At 46.0% G+C, this 17,608-nt stretch overlaps 1 protein-coding gene across 7 annotated transcripts in view; it reads left to right on the top strand.

Moving 5' to 3' along the window:
- The window catches only part of RUFY1 (RUN and FYVE domain containing 1), a 147,665-nt gene that overhangs the window by 85,990 nt on the left and 44,067 nt on the right, over positions 1-17,608 (top strand). For 6 of the 7 annotated variants that reach the window (XR_008843088.1, XM_056516534.1, XM_056516535.1 and 3 more), the window contains 3 exons: positions 11,476-11,643; positions 11,963-12,060; positions 15,153-15,272. Coding sequence is in view for 6 of the 7 variants with exons in the window: in XM_056516534.1 (XP_056372509.1) it covers positions 11,476-11,643; positions 11,963-12,060; positions 15,153-15,272 (386 nt within the window). In the remaining variant the exon portion in view is untranslated. The remainder of the gene's footprint in view (positions 1-11,475; positions 11,644-11,962; positions 12,061-15,152; positions 15,273-17,608) is intronic. The other variant, XM_056516537.1, reaches the window with a different exon arrangement.

Raw genomic sequence — 17,608 nt, 5'->3', positions numbered from 1 at the left:
CAGCAGAAGGGAGGGAGAAGAAGGCAGGATAAATCCTGAGTGGAACTACTTACCTAGCGGGGCGTGGTTATCATCCGAACCGACGAGACCAGGGCAGAGAGGCAGAGAAAAGGGGCGTGCATACTGTAGGGGGATCTAAAGACATTTGATAGGAATGGAATCTACGACTGGGCAGAGGAGTGAAGGTTCCTGAACTCTGGAGAAGAGGTGAGTTCTGTCCATGGGCACCAAAGAGCCACATGTTTGAGCATCTTCCCATAGAAATCTGCCATGAGTTCCTCCATCTTTATGGAGGTGAGCCACTTCCTGAAGCAAAGACGAAAAGGCGGGTGCGGTAGAAGACCTCCAGAGTCTGGGAATGACCACCATTGTGGCCAGTAATAGGAATCGTAGTAGGGACTTGGACCAGCGGAGGTCGGACCAGGGAGGATGTTGAGGAGCAGTGGACTGGGTTCACGGAGTAAGGACACAGACGTTAAGTAAAGTACCGAATCTAGAACCTGTGTCCAGAAGGTGTCCAACTCTGGGCAGTGTACCCAGATATGGCAGAGGGTACCCCTGGAGGAGCCACAGTGCTAGCAAAAGTCCAGGAGGGATGGATACATCAGAGATAGGAGGGCCGGGACCCTGTACCAGCTGTATATGATCTTATAATTGGTTTCCTGTGCTTTGCAGGTGATAGATGTCTTATGGCACAGGGTCACAGCCATCTCCCACTCAGGCGTGGTGAGCGAACGACCCAATTCACGTTCCCATCCCGTGCGGGAAGGTAGAGGGGAGTCGTGGTATTGGTCCAAGAAAAGACCATAGAGAACACTCACCGGGCGATGAACTGGCGAAGCCGCTGCGCATAGTGATTCAAAGGGAGTAAGTGGACGGTGTAAACTAAGAGTGGTAGTTGAGGATGTACGTGTCCGAGATGTGTGCGGGAACCTGAATGCCCAGGTAAAGGAGGGATTTAGTTTGCCACTTGAACAGGTAGTTACTCTGCAATTGACAGACCATAGAATGAGGGAGAGTGATGTTGAGTGCCTCGCACTTGATGGGATTTAATTTGTAATTGCTATGGGTTGTAAAGCTTTTCAAGGTAGACATTAAAGGGGTATTCCAGGAAAAAACTTTTTTTTTTTTTTTTTATATCAGCTAGCTCCAGAAAGTTAAACAGATTTGTAAATTATTTCTATTAAAAAATCTTAATCCTTTCAATAATTATCAGCTACTGAAGTTGAGTTGTTGTTTTCTGTCTGTTAACAGTGCTCTCTGGTGACATCTCTGTCTATCTTGGGAACTGCACAGAGTAGAATAGGTTTGCTATGGGGATTTGGTTCTAAACTGGGCGGTTCCCGAGACACGTGTCATCAGAGAGCACTTCAGCAGCTCATAAGTACTGAAAGGATTAAGATTTTTTAATAGAAGTACTTTGCAAATCTGTTTAACTTTCTGGAGCCAGTTGATATATAAAAAAAAGTTTTTTCTGGATAACCCCTTTAAAGAAGTTAGGGAGGTGAGGGGGACGAGAGGTATAGTAGAAGATCATCTGCGTAGGCTGTGCATTTTCAATGGTGCGGGGGGGCATCTAAATACTTAATGTCTGGGTTTTACGGATATCAATGAGCAGGTGTTCCATACAGAGGGCGTACAGTAAGGAGGAGAGGGGGCATCCTTGCCTCGTACCATTGCAAAAGCTGAAGGGTCAGGAGAGTGTTCCATTGAGGCGTATCTGTGCCTGCGGGTGAGAGTAAAGTGCCATAATGCGATCTGTCATAGGGGTCCCTAGGCCAATTTGTGAAAGGGTTGCCCCATGGAAGCTCCAGTCCACCCTATTAAAAGCTTTTTCTGCATCGAGGCAGAGAAGGAGGAGTGGAATCTCACAGGTGCGAGCATGATGAACTACAGAGAACGTCCGGAGCGGGTTGTCTCTAGCCCCTCTCCCAAGAAGGAAGTCAGCCTGGTCAGGGTGGACCAGAGTCTCCATGTAATCAGAGAGCCTATTCACTATCAACTTTGCGAACAGTTTGGCATCTTGGTTAAGCAATGAGATCTGGCGATAGCTAGGGTAGAGGGAAGGGACTTTTCCCTCCTTCAGAAGGACCACTATGAAAGACTGCAAGAAGGACTGTGGGGGGGATCTGAGGAGGAGATGGAGTTAAAGGCTGAAAGGAGGGGTTCAGTGAGGTCCATGCACAGGCTTTTAAAGAATTTTGCGGTATAACCGTCCGGGCCAGGGCTTTTACCCCCTGGAAGGGACAATATCACCACATCCAGCTACTCTGGGGTAAAGGGAGCCTCCAGGGATAGGACCGTGCTATCAATGTATTGTTGAAGGAAAGGGGTCGCAGCACGGGCAGAGGAAAGAGGGTCAGAGAGACCCAAAGAGAGAGGATTTCCTTTCTCTAAGCGTGCGTTCCCACCTAGCATATACGCAGCGTATTTGACGCAGCGTAAAATTTGCAGCAGCAGCGGGAAATACGCTGCATATTCATTGCTCACTATACACACAGGGCTTTGCACACGTGATGCAGGTGACTATAGCTGGCTGAATACATCCTAGGTGAGTATGGCTGTTTACAGGGTGAGTATATCCCCCTCTCCACTTTCCCACCACCGCTTTCTAAATGCCTGGGGCCTTGCTTGGGGAGCCCCTTATGCTTGGGGCCTCCTGGGTGGGAATTTTCACCTACTTTTTTTTATCTGGATTCTCAACCTCTAGCCCCTCGGAATGGTTTTCCTCCCTCTCTGTCATTTTTCGACCTGGCGTGGGTTTCCCGTTCTGTGGTGACTGCATTGGAGAGGTCTTCTTTACATTGGAGAGGTCTCCAGAGAGGCTCACTCCTACTCCCCTGATCATACGTTTGGGCGATCTCTAAAGCGCCCTAGGGTGGTCTCCTCAAGTTCCTATCCGGAACTCGGGACAGGCGCTCTCCTCATGGTTTTCCGGAAGCACGCCTGATCTCAGGGTCGCTCTTTTGGTCGCCGCCCTAGGTCTCCAGATCTGCATACCAGGCCTGTTTCTCCTTCATCCAAGGCTGCCTCCACCCGCTCCCACTCTCCTGGGGAACTGGAAGATGAGGCGTCAGGTTCTACAAATGGCATGTTCTACAAGGTAGACAACTTAGTCTCGGCCATCAGGGACACCTTTCACCTAGAATACCCAGGAACTTTGGACCCAGCTCCAGAAGATTCCTTTCACCGCTCCTGTCCCTCTCCTAAGGCCTCCTGCTGAATTTGACATCTTACTAGAAACAGCATGGAAACATCCTGACAAGCGCTTTCAAGGGACTAAGAAGATTCAGGCACAGTTTCCTTCTGCTTAGGACCTAATTGCAAGATGGACATCACCAACCGTGGATCCTCCAGTTTCCCACCTGTCAAAGGCGACTGCTCTGCCTTTGGCGGATGCAGCGTCCTTTAACCCCTTAAGGACCGAGCCATTTTATACCTTAAGGACCGGAGCGTTTTTTGCAATTCTGACCACTGTCACTTTAAACATTAATAACTCTGGGATGCTTTTAGTTATCATTCTGATTCCGAGATTGTTTTTTCGTGACATATTCTACTTTAACTTAGTGGTAAAATTTTATGGTAACTTGCATCCTTTCTTGGTGAAAAATCCCAAAATTTGATGAAAAAAATGAAAATTGTGCATTTTTCTAACTTTGAAGCTCTCTGCTTGTAAGGAAAATGGATATTCAAAATATATTTTTTTGGGGTTCACATATACAATATGTCTACTTTATGTTTGCATCATAAAATTTATGAGTTTTTACTTTTGGAAGACACCAGAGGGCTTCAAAGTTCAGCAGCAATTTTGAAATTTTTCACAAAATTTTCAAACTCACTATTTTTCAGGGACCAGTTCAGTTTTGAAGTGGATTTGAAGGGTCTTCATATTAGAAATACCCCATAAAAGACCCCATTATAAAAACTACTGCCCCTAAAGTATTAAAAAAAAACATTCAGTAAGTGTATTAACCCTTTAGGTGTTTCACAGGAATAGTAGCAAAGTGAAGGAGAAAATTCAAAATCTTCATTTTTTACACTCGCATGTTCTTGTAGACCCAATTTTTGCATTTTTGCAAGGGATAAAAAGGAGAAAATTTTTACTTGTATTTGAAACCCAATTTCTCTCGAGTAAGCACATACCTCATATGTCTATGTAAAGTGTTCGGCGGGCGCAGTAGAGGGCTCAGAAGGGAAGGAGCGACAAATGGTTTTTGGGGGGCATACCGCATTTAGGAAGCCCCTACGGTGCCAGGACAGCAAAAAAAAACACATGGCATACCATTTTGGAAACTAGACCCCTCAGGGAACGTAACAAGGGGTAAAGTGAACCTTAATACCCTACAGGTGATTCACGACTTTTGCATATGTAAAAAAAATATATATTTTTTTTACCTAAAATGCTTGGTTTCCCAAAAATTTTACATTTTTAAAAAGGGTAATAGCAGAAAATATCCCCCAAAATTTGAAGCCCAATTTCTCCCGATTCAGAAAACACCCCATATGGGTGTGAAAAGTGCTCTGCTGGCGCACTACAGGTCTCAGAAGAGAAGGAGTCACATTTGGCTTTTTGAAAGCAAATTTTGCTCTGGGGGCATGCCGCATTTAGGAAGCCCCTATGGTGCCAGGACAGCAAAAAAAAACACATGGCATACCATTTTGGAAACTAGACCCCTCGGGGAACGTAACAAGGGGTAATTTGAACCTTAATACCCTACAGGTGTTTCACGACTTTTGCATATGTAAAAAAAATATATTTTTTTTACCTAAAATGCTTGTTTTCCCAAAAATTTTACATTTTTTAAAAGGGTAATAGCAGAAAATACCCCCCAAAATTTGAAGCCCAATTTCTCCCGAGTACGGCGATACCCCATATGTGGCCCTAAACTGTTGCCTTGAAATACGACAGGGCTCCAAAGTGAGAGCGCCATGCGCATTTGAGGCCTAAATTAGGGACTTGCATAGGGGTGGACATAGGGGTATTCTACGCCAGTGATTCCCAAACAAGGTGCCTCCAGCTGTTGTAAAACTCCCAGCATGCCTGGACAGTCAACGGCTATCTGGGAATACTGGGAGTAGTTGTTTTGCAACAGCTGGAGGCTCCGTTTTGGAAACAGTGGCGTACCAGACGTTTTTCATTTTTATTGGGGAGGGGGGTTGTATAGGGGTATGTGTATATGTAGTGTTTTTTACTTTTTATTTTATTTTGTGTTAGTGTAGTGTTTTTAGGGTACAGTCGCACGGGCGGGGGTTCACAGTAGTTTCTCGCTGGCAGTTTGAGCTACGGCAGAAAATTTGACGCAGCTCAAACTTGCAGCCGGAAACTTACTGTAATCCTCCGCCCATGTGAGTGTACCCTGTACATTCACATTGGGGTGGGGGGGGGGGAACATCCAGCTGTTGCAAAACTACAACTCCCAGCATGTACGGTCTATCAGTGCATGCTGGGAGTTGTAGTTTTGCAACCGCTGGAGGCTCCGTTTTGGAAACAGTGGCGTACCAGACGTTTTTCATTTTTATTGGGGAGGGGGGTTGTATAGGGGTATGTGTATATGTAGTGTTTTTTACTTTTTATTTTATTTTGTGTTAGTGTAGTGTTTTTAGGGTACAGTCGCACGGGCGGGGGTTCACAGTAGTTTCTCGCTGGCAGTTTGAGCTACGGCAGAAAATTTGACGCAGCTCAAACTTGCAGCCGGATACTTACTGTAATCCTCCGCCCATGTGAGTGTACCCTGTACATTCACATTGGGGTGGGGGGGGGGGATGGAACATCCAGCTGTTGCAAAACTACAACTCCCAGCATGTACGGTCTATCAGTGCATGCTGGGAGTTATAGTTTTGCAACCGCTGGAGGCTCCGTTTTGGAAACAGTGGCGTACCAGACGTTTTTCATTTTTATTGGGGAGGGGGGCTGTGTAGGGGTATGTGTATATGTAGTGTTTTTTACTTTTTATTTTATTATGTGTTAGTGTAGTGTAGTGTTTTTAGGGTACAGTCGCACGGGTGGGGGGTTCACAGTAGTTTCTCGCTGGCAGTTTGAGCTGCGGCAGAAATTTTGCCGCACCTCAAACTTGCAGCCGGATACTTACTGTAATCCTCCGCCCATGTGAGTGTACCCTGTACATTCACATTGGGGGGGGGGGGGGAACATCCAGCTGTTGCAAAACTACAACTCCCAGCATGTACAGTCTATCAGTGCATGCTGGGAGTTGTAGTTTTGCAACATCTGGAGGCACACTGGTTGTGAAACACCGAGTTTGGTAACAAACTCAGTGTTTTGCAACCAGTGTGCCTTCAGCTGTTGCAAAAGCTACAACCCCCAGCATGTACGGACAGCGGAAGGGCATGCTTGGTGTTGTAGTTATGCAACAGCTGGAGGCATACTACTTTGGCTGGGGATGCTGGGGATTGTAGTTATGCAACAGCTGGAGACACACTGGTTTGCTACTTAACTCAGTGTGCCTTCAGCTGTTGCAAAACTACAACTCTCAGCAGTCACCGACAGCCAACGGGCATGCTGGGAGTTGTAGTTATGCAACCACCAGATGCACCACTACAACTCCCAGCATGCACTTTAGCTGATTGTGCAAGCTGGGAGTTGTAGTTACACAACAGCTGAAGGTACACTTTTCCATAGAAAGAATGTGCCTCCAGCTGTTGCAAAACTACAAGTCCCAGCATGCCCATAAGGGCATGCTGGGAGTTGTGGTGGTCTGCCTCCTGCTGTTGCATAACTACAGCTCCCAGCATGCCCTTTTTGCATGCTGGGAGCTGTTGCTAAGCAACAGCAGGAGGCTGTCACTCACCTCCAACGATCCTCGCCGCACAGGTCAATCCCTCGTCGTCTCCGCCGCCGCCGCTGCTCCTGGGGCCCCGATCCCAACAGGGGCGCCGGGGATCGGGGTCCCCAGCACCCGGGGTGCACGTCCCGCACCCGCTCACGTCCTCCGAAAGAGGGGCGGAGCGGGTTGCGGGAGTGACACCCGCAGCAGGCGCCCTGATTGGTCGGCCGGTAATCCGGCCGACGAATCAGGGCGATCGTGAGGTGGCACCAGTGCCACCTCACCCCTGCTGGCTCTGGCTGTTCGGGGCCGTCTCTGACGGCCCCGATCAGCCAATAATTCCGGGTCACCGGGTCACTGGAGACCCGATTGACCCGGAATCCGCCGCAGATCGCTGGACTGAATTGTCCAGCGATCTGCGGCCATCGCCGACATGGGGGGTCATAATGACCCCCCTGGGCGATATGCCCCGATGCCTGCTGAACGATTTCAGCAGGCATCGGGGACCGGCTCCGCTCCATATGGTTGCGGGGGGCCGGTAAAACACATGACGTTCTCATACGTCATGTGTCCTTAAGGACTCGGAAATGGAGACGTATGAGAACGTCATGTGTCCTTAAGGGGTTAAGGACCCGGCGGACAAGAGGATTGAAAATCTGGCAAAATTCGCCTTTGAAGCAGCAGGTTCATCTTTACTTCCTACCTTCGCTTGGGTGTCAAAAGCCTTTTCTGTCTGGGCTTCTCGACTCCGCCTTGGCATTTTGTCTGGGGCCGCTTTGGAAGGTTTGGCGGATCTTGCACTTCAACTCTCCAATGCTGGAGACTTTTTGTGCTCTGCTTCTATGCAGTCGGCCCGTTGTATGGCTTTTGCCACAGGTAATCTAGTGGCACTTCGTCGTTCCATGTGGCTCAAGGCCTGGGACCCTGAGCTTCCTTTTACTGGGTCTCAAGTTTTTGGGAAACGCCTGGATTAGATTATCTCAGAGGCATACTGGAAGTAAGAGCTCCTTATTACCACAGAATAAGTCTTGCTGTACCAACCTCCGAAGGAAGTCAACCTCCTTCCGGTCCTTTTCGGTCCTATGGCTCGAGTAGGGCGACCAGACCGGCACCTTCACAGGATAAGAAGACTCCTCCTTTCAAGGCCCATCCTTCCCGGAAATCGGATAACTGTTCCGGCCATTTCGCGGCCAAGTCGGGCATTCGTAAGCCTCCCTCTGCCTGAAGGGATGCCCCCACCTGAAGATTCTTCTCGGGTGGGAGGGCGTTTGTCCCTTTTCATGGACGTTTGGTCCGCCCACGTGCAGGACTCTTGGGTCTGAGATGTCGTTTCCAACGGCTATCGGATCGCTTTTTTTCTCCTCCCCCACCCCCCCACCCTCCACTTCCTTGATAGTGGCCTTTCAAGTCGCGCCTCGGACCCTTCTCGCTACGGGAGTGATCATCCCAGTTCCTTCCAAGGAGCGTTTTTCGGGCTTCTATTCGAACCGGTTTGTGGTTCCCAAGAAGGGGGGTTCCGTCCGCCCCAATCCTGGCTCTGAAGCTCCTCAACTGTCACCTTCTCCTCCGTCATTTCTGTATGAAGTCTCTCCGTTCTGTAGTGGCATCCATGGATCAAGGGGAGTGTCTGTCCTCGGTGGATATCTGAGACTCCTACCTCCACATCCCCATTTTTCCAGCACATCAGCGATATCTTCGCTTTGCCGTTCCAGTCATTTCAGGGTCATTTTTAGTTTGTGGTTCTTCCCTTTTGATCCTGCGGGCTTGGGGTGTGTCCGTGATCTCCCTACCTGGATGACCTCCAGGGCCCAGTATCAAGAGAGTCTCCTTCTCACTCTTCAGACCTTGTCCCGTTTCGGCTGGATGGTCAATCAGGACAAGTCTGACCTGACTCCTCCCACCCAGTCTCTAATCTTCCTAGGACTCCAGTTCGACACGGCGACCGCCCGGATTCTGTTTCCGCCGCACAAGCTCCTTGCTCTATTATCAGTAGTTTGGATTCTCCGGCGTCCTGTTCTGGTTTCCATTCGGTTCTGCATGGTGGTCGTTCCTTTCGCCCAGTTTCATTATTGCCCTCTTCAAATTTCTCTTCTGTCCCGGTAGGGCAAGTCTCCACTATCCCTAGATCACATGATCACTCTTCTTTCCAGGACTCGCCAGTCTCTTCATCCAGAAGCATTTGTGGAAATATGCAACCTCTGGGGCTCCCTGGATGTGGATCTGTTTCATCCCGCAGTGGTACGCAGACAAGGTTTGTCTAGTGGACGATGTGCCACTGCGCCTCACAGTTCATCCCGACCTGCTCTCTCAGGGTCCCCTTTGCCACCCCAATTTACAGTTGCTGCATTTGCATTTGATAGCGTGGCGGTTGAGATCACGGTTCTGAGATCCAGGGGGTTTATCTCTCCAAGTAGTTTGCAGTATGATCAAGGCGCGCAAGCCCTCCTCTGCGAGGATTTACCACCATACTTGATGGTCTTATTTTCATTGGTGTGAATCTCACTCCTTTTCTCCAGTTACGTTCTTTCTCCAACGACTTCTTTCCTTTTTACAGTCGGGGCTGGAACAACGTTTGGCTCTCAGTTCCCTTAAGGGACAAGTTTCTGCTCTCTCCATCCTCTTTCAGCGTCCCCTGGCATCCGATCCTCATATCCAGACTTTTCTGCAGGGAGTTGCTCATGCGGCTCTGCCTTACAGATCCCCCTACTCCACCTTTGGATCTAAATTTGGGTTTTCAGTGCCCTACAGGGTACTCCCTACGAACCTCTCTGGGATGTACCTCTTCGTATTCTTTTCTGGAAGGTGGCCTTCCTCATTGCGGTCCCTTCCATTAGAGTTTCGGAGCTGGCGGCTCTCTACTGCCATTCTCCCTACCTGGTCTTAGACCAGGACAAGGTTGTTTTTCATCCGGTCCAGTACTTTTTGCCTAACTGAGGACATCATCCTTCTGTCCTTTTGTCCTGCTCCGTCTCATTCCAGGGAATGTTTGCTTCATGGTCTTGATGCGGTACGGACTGTTCAGATTTACCTTTTCAGTCACTTCTTCCTTTCGCCATAGTGACTCCTCCTTTGTGCTTATGGAAGGTGGTTGTAAGGGCCTTCCTGCTTCGAAGGCGACCTTTTCACGGCGGATTCGTTCTGCGATTTCGGAAGCTTATCGCTGCAAGGGAAAGTCTACTCCTTTCACGGTCTCAGCTCATTACACTCGTTCTGTTGGACCCTCCTGGGCTCTTCACAACAGGGCTCCGGCCTTGCAAATTTGTAAGGCGGCGACCTGGTCATCCTTACACATGTTCACGGAGTTTTATCAGGTACATACCTTTGCATCTGCTGATGCTGGTCTGGGCTGCAAGGTGTTGCAGGCGGCTGTGGTCCAGCCTTTCACCTAAGTTGCTTAAATTTTTTGCCCACCCCGGGGACTGCTTTGGTACGTCCCACGGTTTCTATGTCCCCCCAATGGAGCCGATCGAGAAAAGTAGATTTTTATACTTTCCGTAAAATCTCTTTCTCGGAGAATCCATTGGGGGACACAGCACCCATCCATTTGTTCTGGTGTTCCTGGTTTGGTTACCTGTCCGAGGATGGTTTCAGTTAATTTTTATTCTGTGCTTTACACAGACTGTTAATGGTTTACCTTTACCTTTCAGTCCTCTCCTACTGCATAGGGACTAAACTGATTAGCTTAGGTGCCTGTGGGTGGGTATATCCTGTTGGGAGGGGCCGACTTTTCTTGTTGCCTAGTGTCAAGCCTCCTGGTGGTAGCAGCATATACCCACGGTTTCTGTGTCCCCCAATGGATCCTCCGAGAAAGAGATTTTACGGTTAGCAAAAAAATCCACTTTTAGTGTTTCTCGCAAGAGTACTACAGATCTTAATACTGGAGATAGTAGTGTTGTTAGTTTGAACTGGGCAGAGTGTTTTACACATAATTTTCCTTTTATATATCTAGAAATTAGATGTTTGCCCATTTATGTTAAGTGAACTTCTCTATTCTGGGTAATACAAATAATACTGTGTGTATACCCTGCAAGGATATTTGGGGGTATTAAGCTCGGCAGGTTTTCATACTTTTGAACCCCCCGGAAGACTTATAATGTATAAATCCGGTGGTAGAATACCCTAATGCATCCTGAAGATTAATTTGCTAACCAGACTGCCAGATCATTTGCCAAATTACTTAATTGCAATTTAAGGCCAGGAGCAAGGCCATTTTCTACAAGGCTAGGAAACTGATTGCTAGGTGCTGGATTTTGTTGGTACCTCTTCACTACTTAATTCAACTCTAGGGTAAACATGCTCAAAAAAATTAGAAAAAAGTATTTATGAGTGACATAAAGTTATCAGTATGAATCTGTTTGGGGTCTCGGGGTTTACTCACTTGATGTACTTAATAAACACTGTAATAAAATAATTTGAAACTTTTAACTGAGGGGGGGGGGGAGGGGGTGACACCCTCTCATCCTATACTATATGATGTTTCTGTAACAATATATATTATCCATAGAAGAGAAGAAAACTGAACACGCCACAGGGATTCAACTTGTTGAGCTTAAAAGTGGTACTCCAGAATTTAAAAAACGTATCCTCATCCAAAGTAGTTAAGCTCTTGTGTATCTTGTTAATACTGGAAAATGCAACAATTGACTCCATTGACAAGCTGGCAATTCTTTTGTGATTTGTTTTATATTGTTAGGAACTAGAAAAGGAACTCAATTTGCAACTTGGGATGAAGACTGAAATGGAAATGGCCATGAAACTACTTGAAAAAGATATCCATGAAAAACAAGATACACTAGTAGTCCTACGAAAACAACTAGATGATGTAAAATCCATTAATCTTCAAATGTGCCAAAAAGTCAAGGTAAATAACTTTTATCAGTAGACTACATAGTCTTTTACTTATTCCATTCACCACCAATAGTAACACAACACTACGGACACAAAGTGGGGAAACAAATCTTTCTCTGCACCAGCACAGTGACTAAATTGTGCAAACATTTTGTGCAACCCCTGTTGTTTGTCACATGACTTTTCCTTGTTGTATATCCAGTGTCTCAAGAAAATATGCAAATGGTAAAACTATTGGTCTGTGCATTTATACTTGCTTAAAATATTAAAAATGTATTTACATTTTCCCAAAAATATTTGATTTAAATCATTTTTCCACTTTTTTTTAACAGGAGACAGAAATTGCCTTGCAAAACAAGAATGAACAGTTAAGCTTATTGCAAGCTAAATCGGATCTGGTAGACTCAACAACAAGAGCATTGGAAGAAAGGTGGGGATTTTTAAAGTAAAACAAAATATTTCAAGGGGACTATCCAGCCAGCCTTATAAAACTGATGGCCTATCCTCAAGATAGTCCTTTAATGTTAGACTGGCAGCAGTCTGACTTCTGGAACTCCTGCAATCACTGGTTTAAAGGGGCTGCGTTGCTATTCTGTATGCTGCAGCTTCTTTAGTATTAAATTTTTCTGTGACTTACATCGCTGTATTAGTAGAGGGGTGCAATATACCGTATTTATCGGCGTATAACACACACTTTTTAGGCTAAAATTTTTAGCCTAAAGTCTGTGTGCGTGTTATACGCCGATACACCCCCAGGAAAGGCAGGGGGAGAGAGGCCGTCGCTGCCCGCTTCTCTCCCCCTGCCTTTCCTGGGGTCTAGAGCGCTGCTGTCGGCCCTTTTCACCCCCTGGTTATCGGCGCCGCTGCCCATTCTGTCCCCCTGACTATCGGTGCCGGCGCCGATTGCCAGGGAGAGAGAAGCGGCGCCGACAGCCAGGGGGAGAGAAGGGGCAGCGGCACCCATTGCCGGCGCCGCTGCCCCGTTGCCTCCCCCCATCCCCGGTGGCATAATTACCTGAGTCCGGTCCGCGCTGCTCCAGGCCTCCGTCGTGCGTCCCCGGCGTCATTGCTATGCGCTGAATGGCGCGGCGCATGACGTCAGAGCGCCGTGCATAGCAACGACGCTGGGGACGCACGACGGAGGCCTGGAGCAGCGCGGACCGGACTCAGGTAATTATGCCACCGGGGATGGGGGGAGGCAACGGGGCAGCGGCGCCGGCAATGGGTGCCGCTGCCCCTTCTCTCCCCCTGGCTGTCGGCGCCACTTCTCTCTCCCTGGCAATCGGCGCCGGCACCGATAGTCAGGGGGACAGAACGGGCAGCGGCGCCGATAACCAGGGGGTGAAAAGGGCCGACAGCAGCGCTCTAGACCCCAGGAAAGGCAGGGGGAGAGAAGCGGGCAGCGACGGCCTCTCTCCCCCTGCCTTTCCTGGGGGTATATCGGGGTATACACGCGCACACACGCACCCTCATTTTTTCATGGATATTTGGGTAAAAAACTTTTTTTACCCAAATATCCTTGGTAAAATGAGTGTGCGTGTTATAGGCCGGTGCGTGGTATACCCCGATAAATACGGTAATTATAATAAAGTTAAAAAAAAAAAAAAAATAAGAAAACTATTTTTTTTTTATTCTTTTGGTTACTCAATAAACATTAACAAAAAAGAAAGAACGAACATTATTTACCTTTTTCGAATCCGTTAATCAATAATATGATATTTTGCTTTGAACATGGACAGGATCCTGACAGTACTTGGTTCTTTGACATTGAGCCAGTTTCAAACAAGGCATTTTTCTACATATTTGGGGAAGTATTTTTTCTTTTCCCTACAGAAAATGAAAAAATAAATATTGCTAGTGCCTTACTGCCATTCAAAAAAACTTTTTGATATGTCAAAAGTTTTTTCATCGATCAGAGTGTTAAAGGGGTACTCCACTAGCCAGTGTTAGGAACATTTAGTTCCGAACGCTGTGTGGGCGCTGCGGTGTGGCGTCAGGCCATGCGCCATCAACACAAGTCACGCCCCTGCCCATAGACTTGCAATGAGGGTGTGTGGGGGCGTGGATGACCTCCGCAGTGCACACACAGCGTTCAAAACTAAATGTTCCTAACACTGACCGGTGGCATACCCCTTTAAGACCACCCACCCCCCCCAGTGATTGCTAGAAGGAGCGATCAGCTGTCTCCTTGCTGCAGGGGACGTGGTCAATAAAAAGTCTGAGTCCCTTGCAGTGGGAGAAGAGAGTGCACTTTACCGGATTATTCTAGTGGCCGGGGGGGGGGGGGGAGTTGGGAGTTGGGGATCTCAGTATATGACCCTGATCAAAACTCTTGACATGTCTCTGACATGTTAGGTTAAGTTCTTTTCATGATGTTGACACTGTCCCTATCATTTTTAAAACAAACAAAAAAAAATAAGCTTTTGAAATAGACCCAGACAATTTGACATTTTTTAATTATCTCCTTCAGTGTTTTTAAAATAGTTGTCCAGGTTTATTTAACCTATGTGCCCATAGTAAAATAAAAACAAATCTTCTATTCACTCCCCTCACTTCCGATATCCGCGCCCAGTCTCGGCAGCTGCAGCACTTTATGGAGCTGCAGACGCCAGATCATATCATAGCTCATCCAATCTCTGGCCACAGCAATGTGATGTGATGTGGCATCGTTTGCAGCTCCATCAAGCTGCAACGTTTCAGACCGGGTGTGGATATTGTAGGCTTAGATTAAATTACAATTTTCACTGGACAACCCCTTTAAAATTCATTGTTATGTTTAAATTGCTTACTTGCTAGAGATGTATCACCATTTCATGTATTTTAGATGGCATGTTGTGACATGATGTTAAAGTAAAAACTTGCAGGGCACAGGTTGTATATTTGTCTTATTTCCAAACTATATATGTCCTATGTATCCTGTTTGATGGTTGTCAGCTTAGGCTAGGTTCACACTGTGTTTATGCCATACATCACAAGTATCTGTTTTTGAAAGATGACTATGTATCCTGTGGAATACAAGCAGCAGACCCCTTTCTTTTCAGTGGCCCAAATATAGTAGTCTTATGACTATGTTGTGGCTAATTTAAACTGGTATAGGCTAACTTAACCAGTGCGCTGTATATCAACGAAATGTGGCCTAGATGTAGTCATTGGGGGGGGGGGGGGGGGAATTTATCAAAACCTGTGTAGAGTGGTGCTGTTGCCCATGGCAACCAATCAGATTGCTTCTTTAATTTTTCACGGGTCTCTTCAAAAATGAAAGAAGAAATCTGATTGATTGCCATGGTCAACGGCACCACTCTTCCTCTGCACAGGTTTTGATAAATATCCCCGAGTGACTACATTCTGGCTATTATTGTAAATGGTGCCTGCTGCTGTATTCTAAGTATACGTCGGTATCTTGTTCTTAGCGGAATGCTGACAGATGCATCGGACCTATGGCACAAATGTGATGTGAATGTAGCCTAACATAATGGAATAGCTGTATATCTAAAAAAAAATAAAAAAAAAACATTCTGTCAGACTACAGGAATCAGAAAAAAAAAGACAAAAATCTGAAGAAAATTGTATCAAAATGAAGAAGGACATGGAAGCTAAAACAGAAGCCTATAAACATCAACTTCAAAAGCTGGACTCGCAACGGTACAGAAAGTTAATTTTGCTAAAATACATGTTGGAAAAATCAAGTGGAATTTGGCACAAACATGCATGGGTTTTTTTCTGGCAGTTTTTGAAAAACTGCCACTGCAGTTTTTGAGCCAAAGCCAGAAGTGTATTCAAAAGGAATAGGACATCTAAAGGAAGGACTTACACTTCTCCTCCCTTATGGATCCACTTCTGAATTTGGCTCAAAAACTGCAGTGGCAGTTTTCCAAAAAACAATTCATGTATTTTGCTTCTGGGATTGGGGAAGGCTGTTAAAGGGGTACTCCGGGGAACTAAAACCATAGCCCATGCTTTCCCTCTCACCAACCTATGTATTCATCTCATTATCATTCATGAGCTATATAGAGCAGTTTCCCTCTTTCAGCTGTCACTTACATGCAGGGAGTGAGAGAAAGTTGTCATTATCATATCCACCTTATCTTTCTGCAAAGCCCTCACTGAGATTAGCCTCCACCCTCCTGTCAGTCAAAGGATTCATTCAAGAATGGACACTATGCAATTGTGGCATGACAAAGCAATGTCCACTGGATCGCACACTGAGCTTTCCTGCCACTGTCCACTCTTCTGCCATATGCCCTTCCACATGGCATTCACATGGATAATTTACAAGGTGGGCAGACATATGGGAAGGAGGCAGAGAAGCTCTGAATTCCAGCTCCCTCCTCCATTGCACACAGGAGAAAAATAAAATATAAGCTTTACCACATAATACAGTATATCTCCGGAATAGGACCATGGATTTAAACAAGTTATGTCATTTTACTAAGATTTACCCGCACTATAAACGTATCTGCTCTGTTCATTGTGGGTGAACCAGCTGTCAGATTCCTTTTTAAGACCATGTGTCAGCCCAATTCTTAGTTGAAATCTACATTTTCCAGGCATCTACGTAAAGCAGGGATTCTTCAGAGCAATGGCAAATGCCATGTGTGTATTACACAACACACCCTTGCCGTAAGCAATAAGACTGGCTAAACCTTGCATGTGCAAATTCACAATTTCCCTCCCTTCTCCCTGTAGTAAAATATTTAGGTGCAGTCAACTTCTGCATTATCTTTTAAGAAGTTAATCATCAGTGATCTAATGTAGATCTCTAGAGTATACAGTGGGGGTCAAAAGTTTGGGCACCCCAGGTAAAAATTAGTATTAATATACATAAGATGGAAAAATCTTCAAAAGGCATCAAATTACAGATTAGAATATTCCTATAATATGTCAACAAAAGTTAGATTTTATTTCCATCATTTACACTTTCAAAATAACATAAAACAAAAAAATGGCATCTGCAAAAGTTTGGACACCCTGCAGAATTTACAGCATGCACTGCCCCCTTTGCAAAGCTGAGACCTGCCAGTGTCATGGATTGTTCTCAATCATCATCTGGGAAGACTGGGTGATGTCAATCTCAAAGGTTTTAAATGCCCCGACTCATCTGACCTTGCCCCATCAATCAGCACCATGGGTTCTTCTAAGCAGTTGTCTAGAAATCTGAAACTGAAAATAGTTGACACTCACAACGCTGGAGAAGGCTATAAGAAGATAGCCAAATGTTTTCAGATGTCAATATCCTCTGTTTGGAATGTAATTAAGAAATTGCAGTCATCAGGAACAGTGGAAGTTAAAGTAAGATCTGGAAGATCAAGAAAAATATCAGACAGAACAAATGGCAGGATTGTGAGAAAAATAATTCAAAACCCATGTTTGACTGCACAATCCCTCCGGAAAGATCTGGCAGACACTGGAGTTGTGGTACAGTACTCCACTATACAAAGATACTTGTACAAATATGGTCTTCATGGAAGAGTCATCAGAAGAAAACCTCTTCTACGCCCTCACCACAAAAATCAGCATTTGAATTTTGCAAATGAACATATAGACAAGCCTGATGCATTTTGGAAACAAGTTCTGTGGACCGATGAGGTTGAAATTGAACTTTTTGGCCAGAATGAGAGAAGGTACGTTTGGAGAAGAAGGGGAACAGAATTTAGTGAAAAGAACCTCTGTCCAACTGTTAAGCATGGGGGGTGGATCAATCATGCTTTGGGGTTGTATTGCAGCCGGTGGCACAGGGAACATCTCACGAGTAGAAGGAAAAATTGATTCAATAAAATTTCAGCAAATTTTGGATGCTAACTTGATGCCATCTGTGAAAAAGCTGAAGTTAATGGCTTCTACAAATGGATAATGATCCTAAACACACCTCGAAATCCACGGGGGATTACATCAAAAGGCGTAAACTGAAGGTTTTGCCATGGCCTTCACAATATCCTGACCTCAACATAATTGAAAATCTATGGATAGACCTTATAAGA

The sequence above is a fragment of the Hyla sarda genome, chromosome 4 (assembly GCF_029499605.1).
Source record: "Hyla sarda isolate aHylSar1 chromosome 4, aHylSar1.hap1, whole genome shotgun sequence".
In the NCBI taxonomy this organism is placed as follows: Eukaryota; Metazoa; Chordata; class Amphibia; order Anura; family Hylidae; genus Hyla; species Hyla sarda.
Note: the sequence above shows the minus strand (reverse complement) of the source record. Positions and strands in the feature narration are given on the sequence as shown.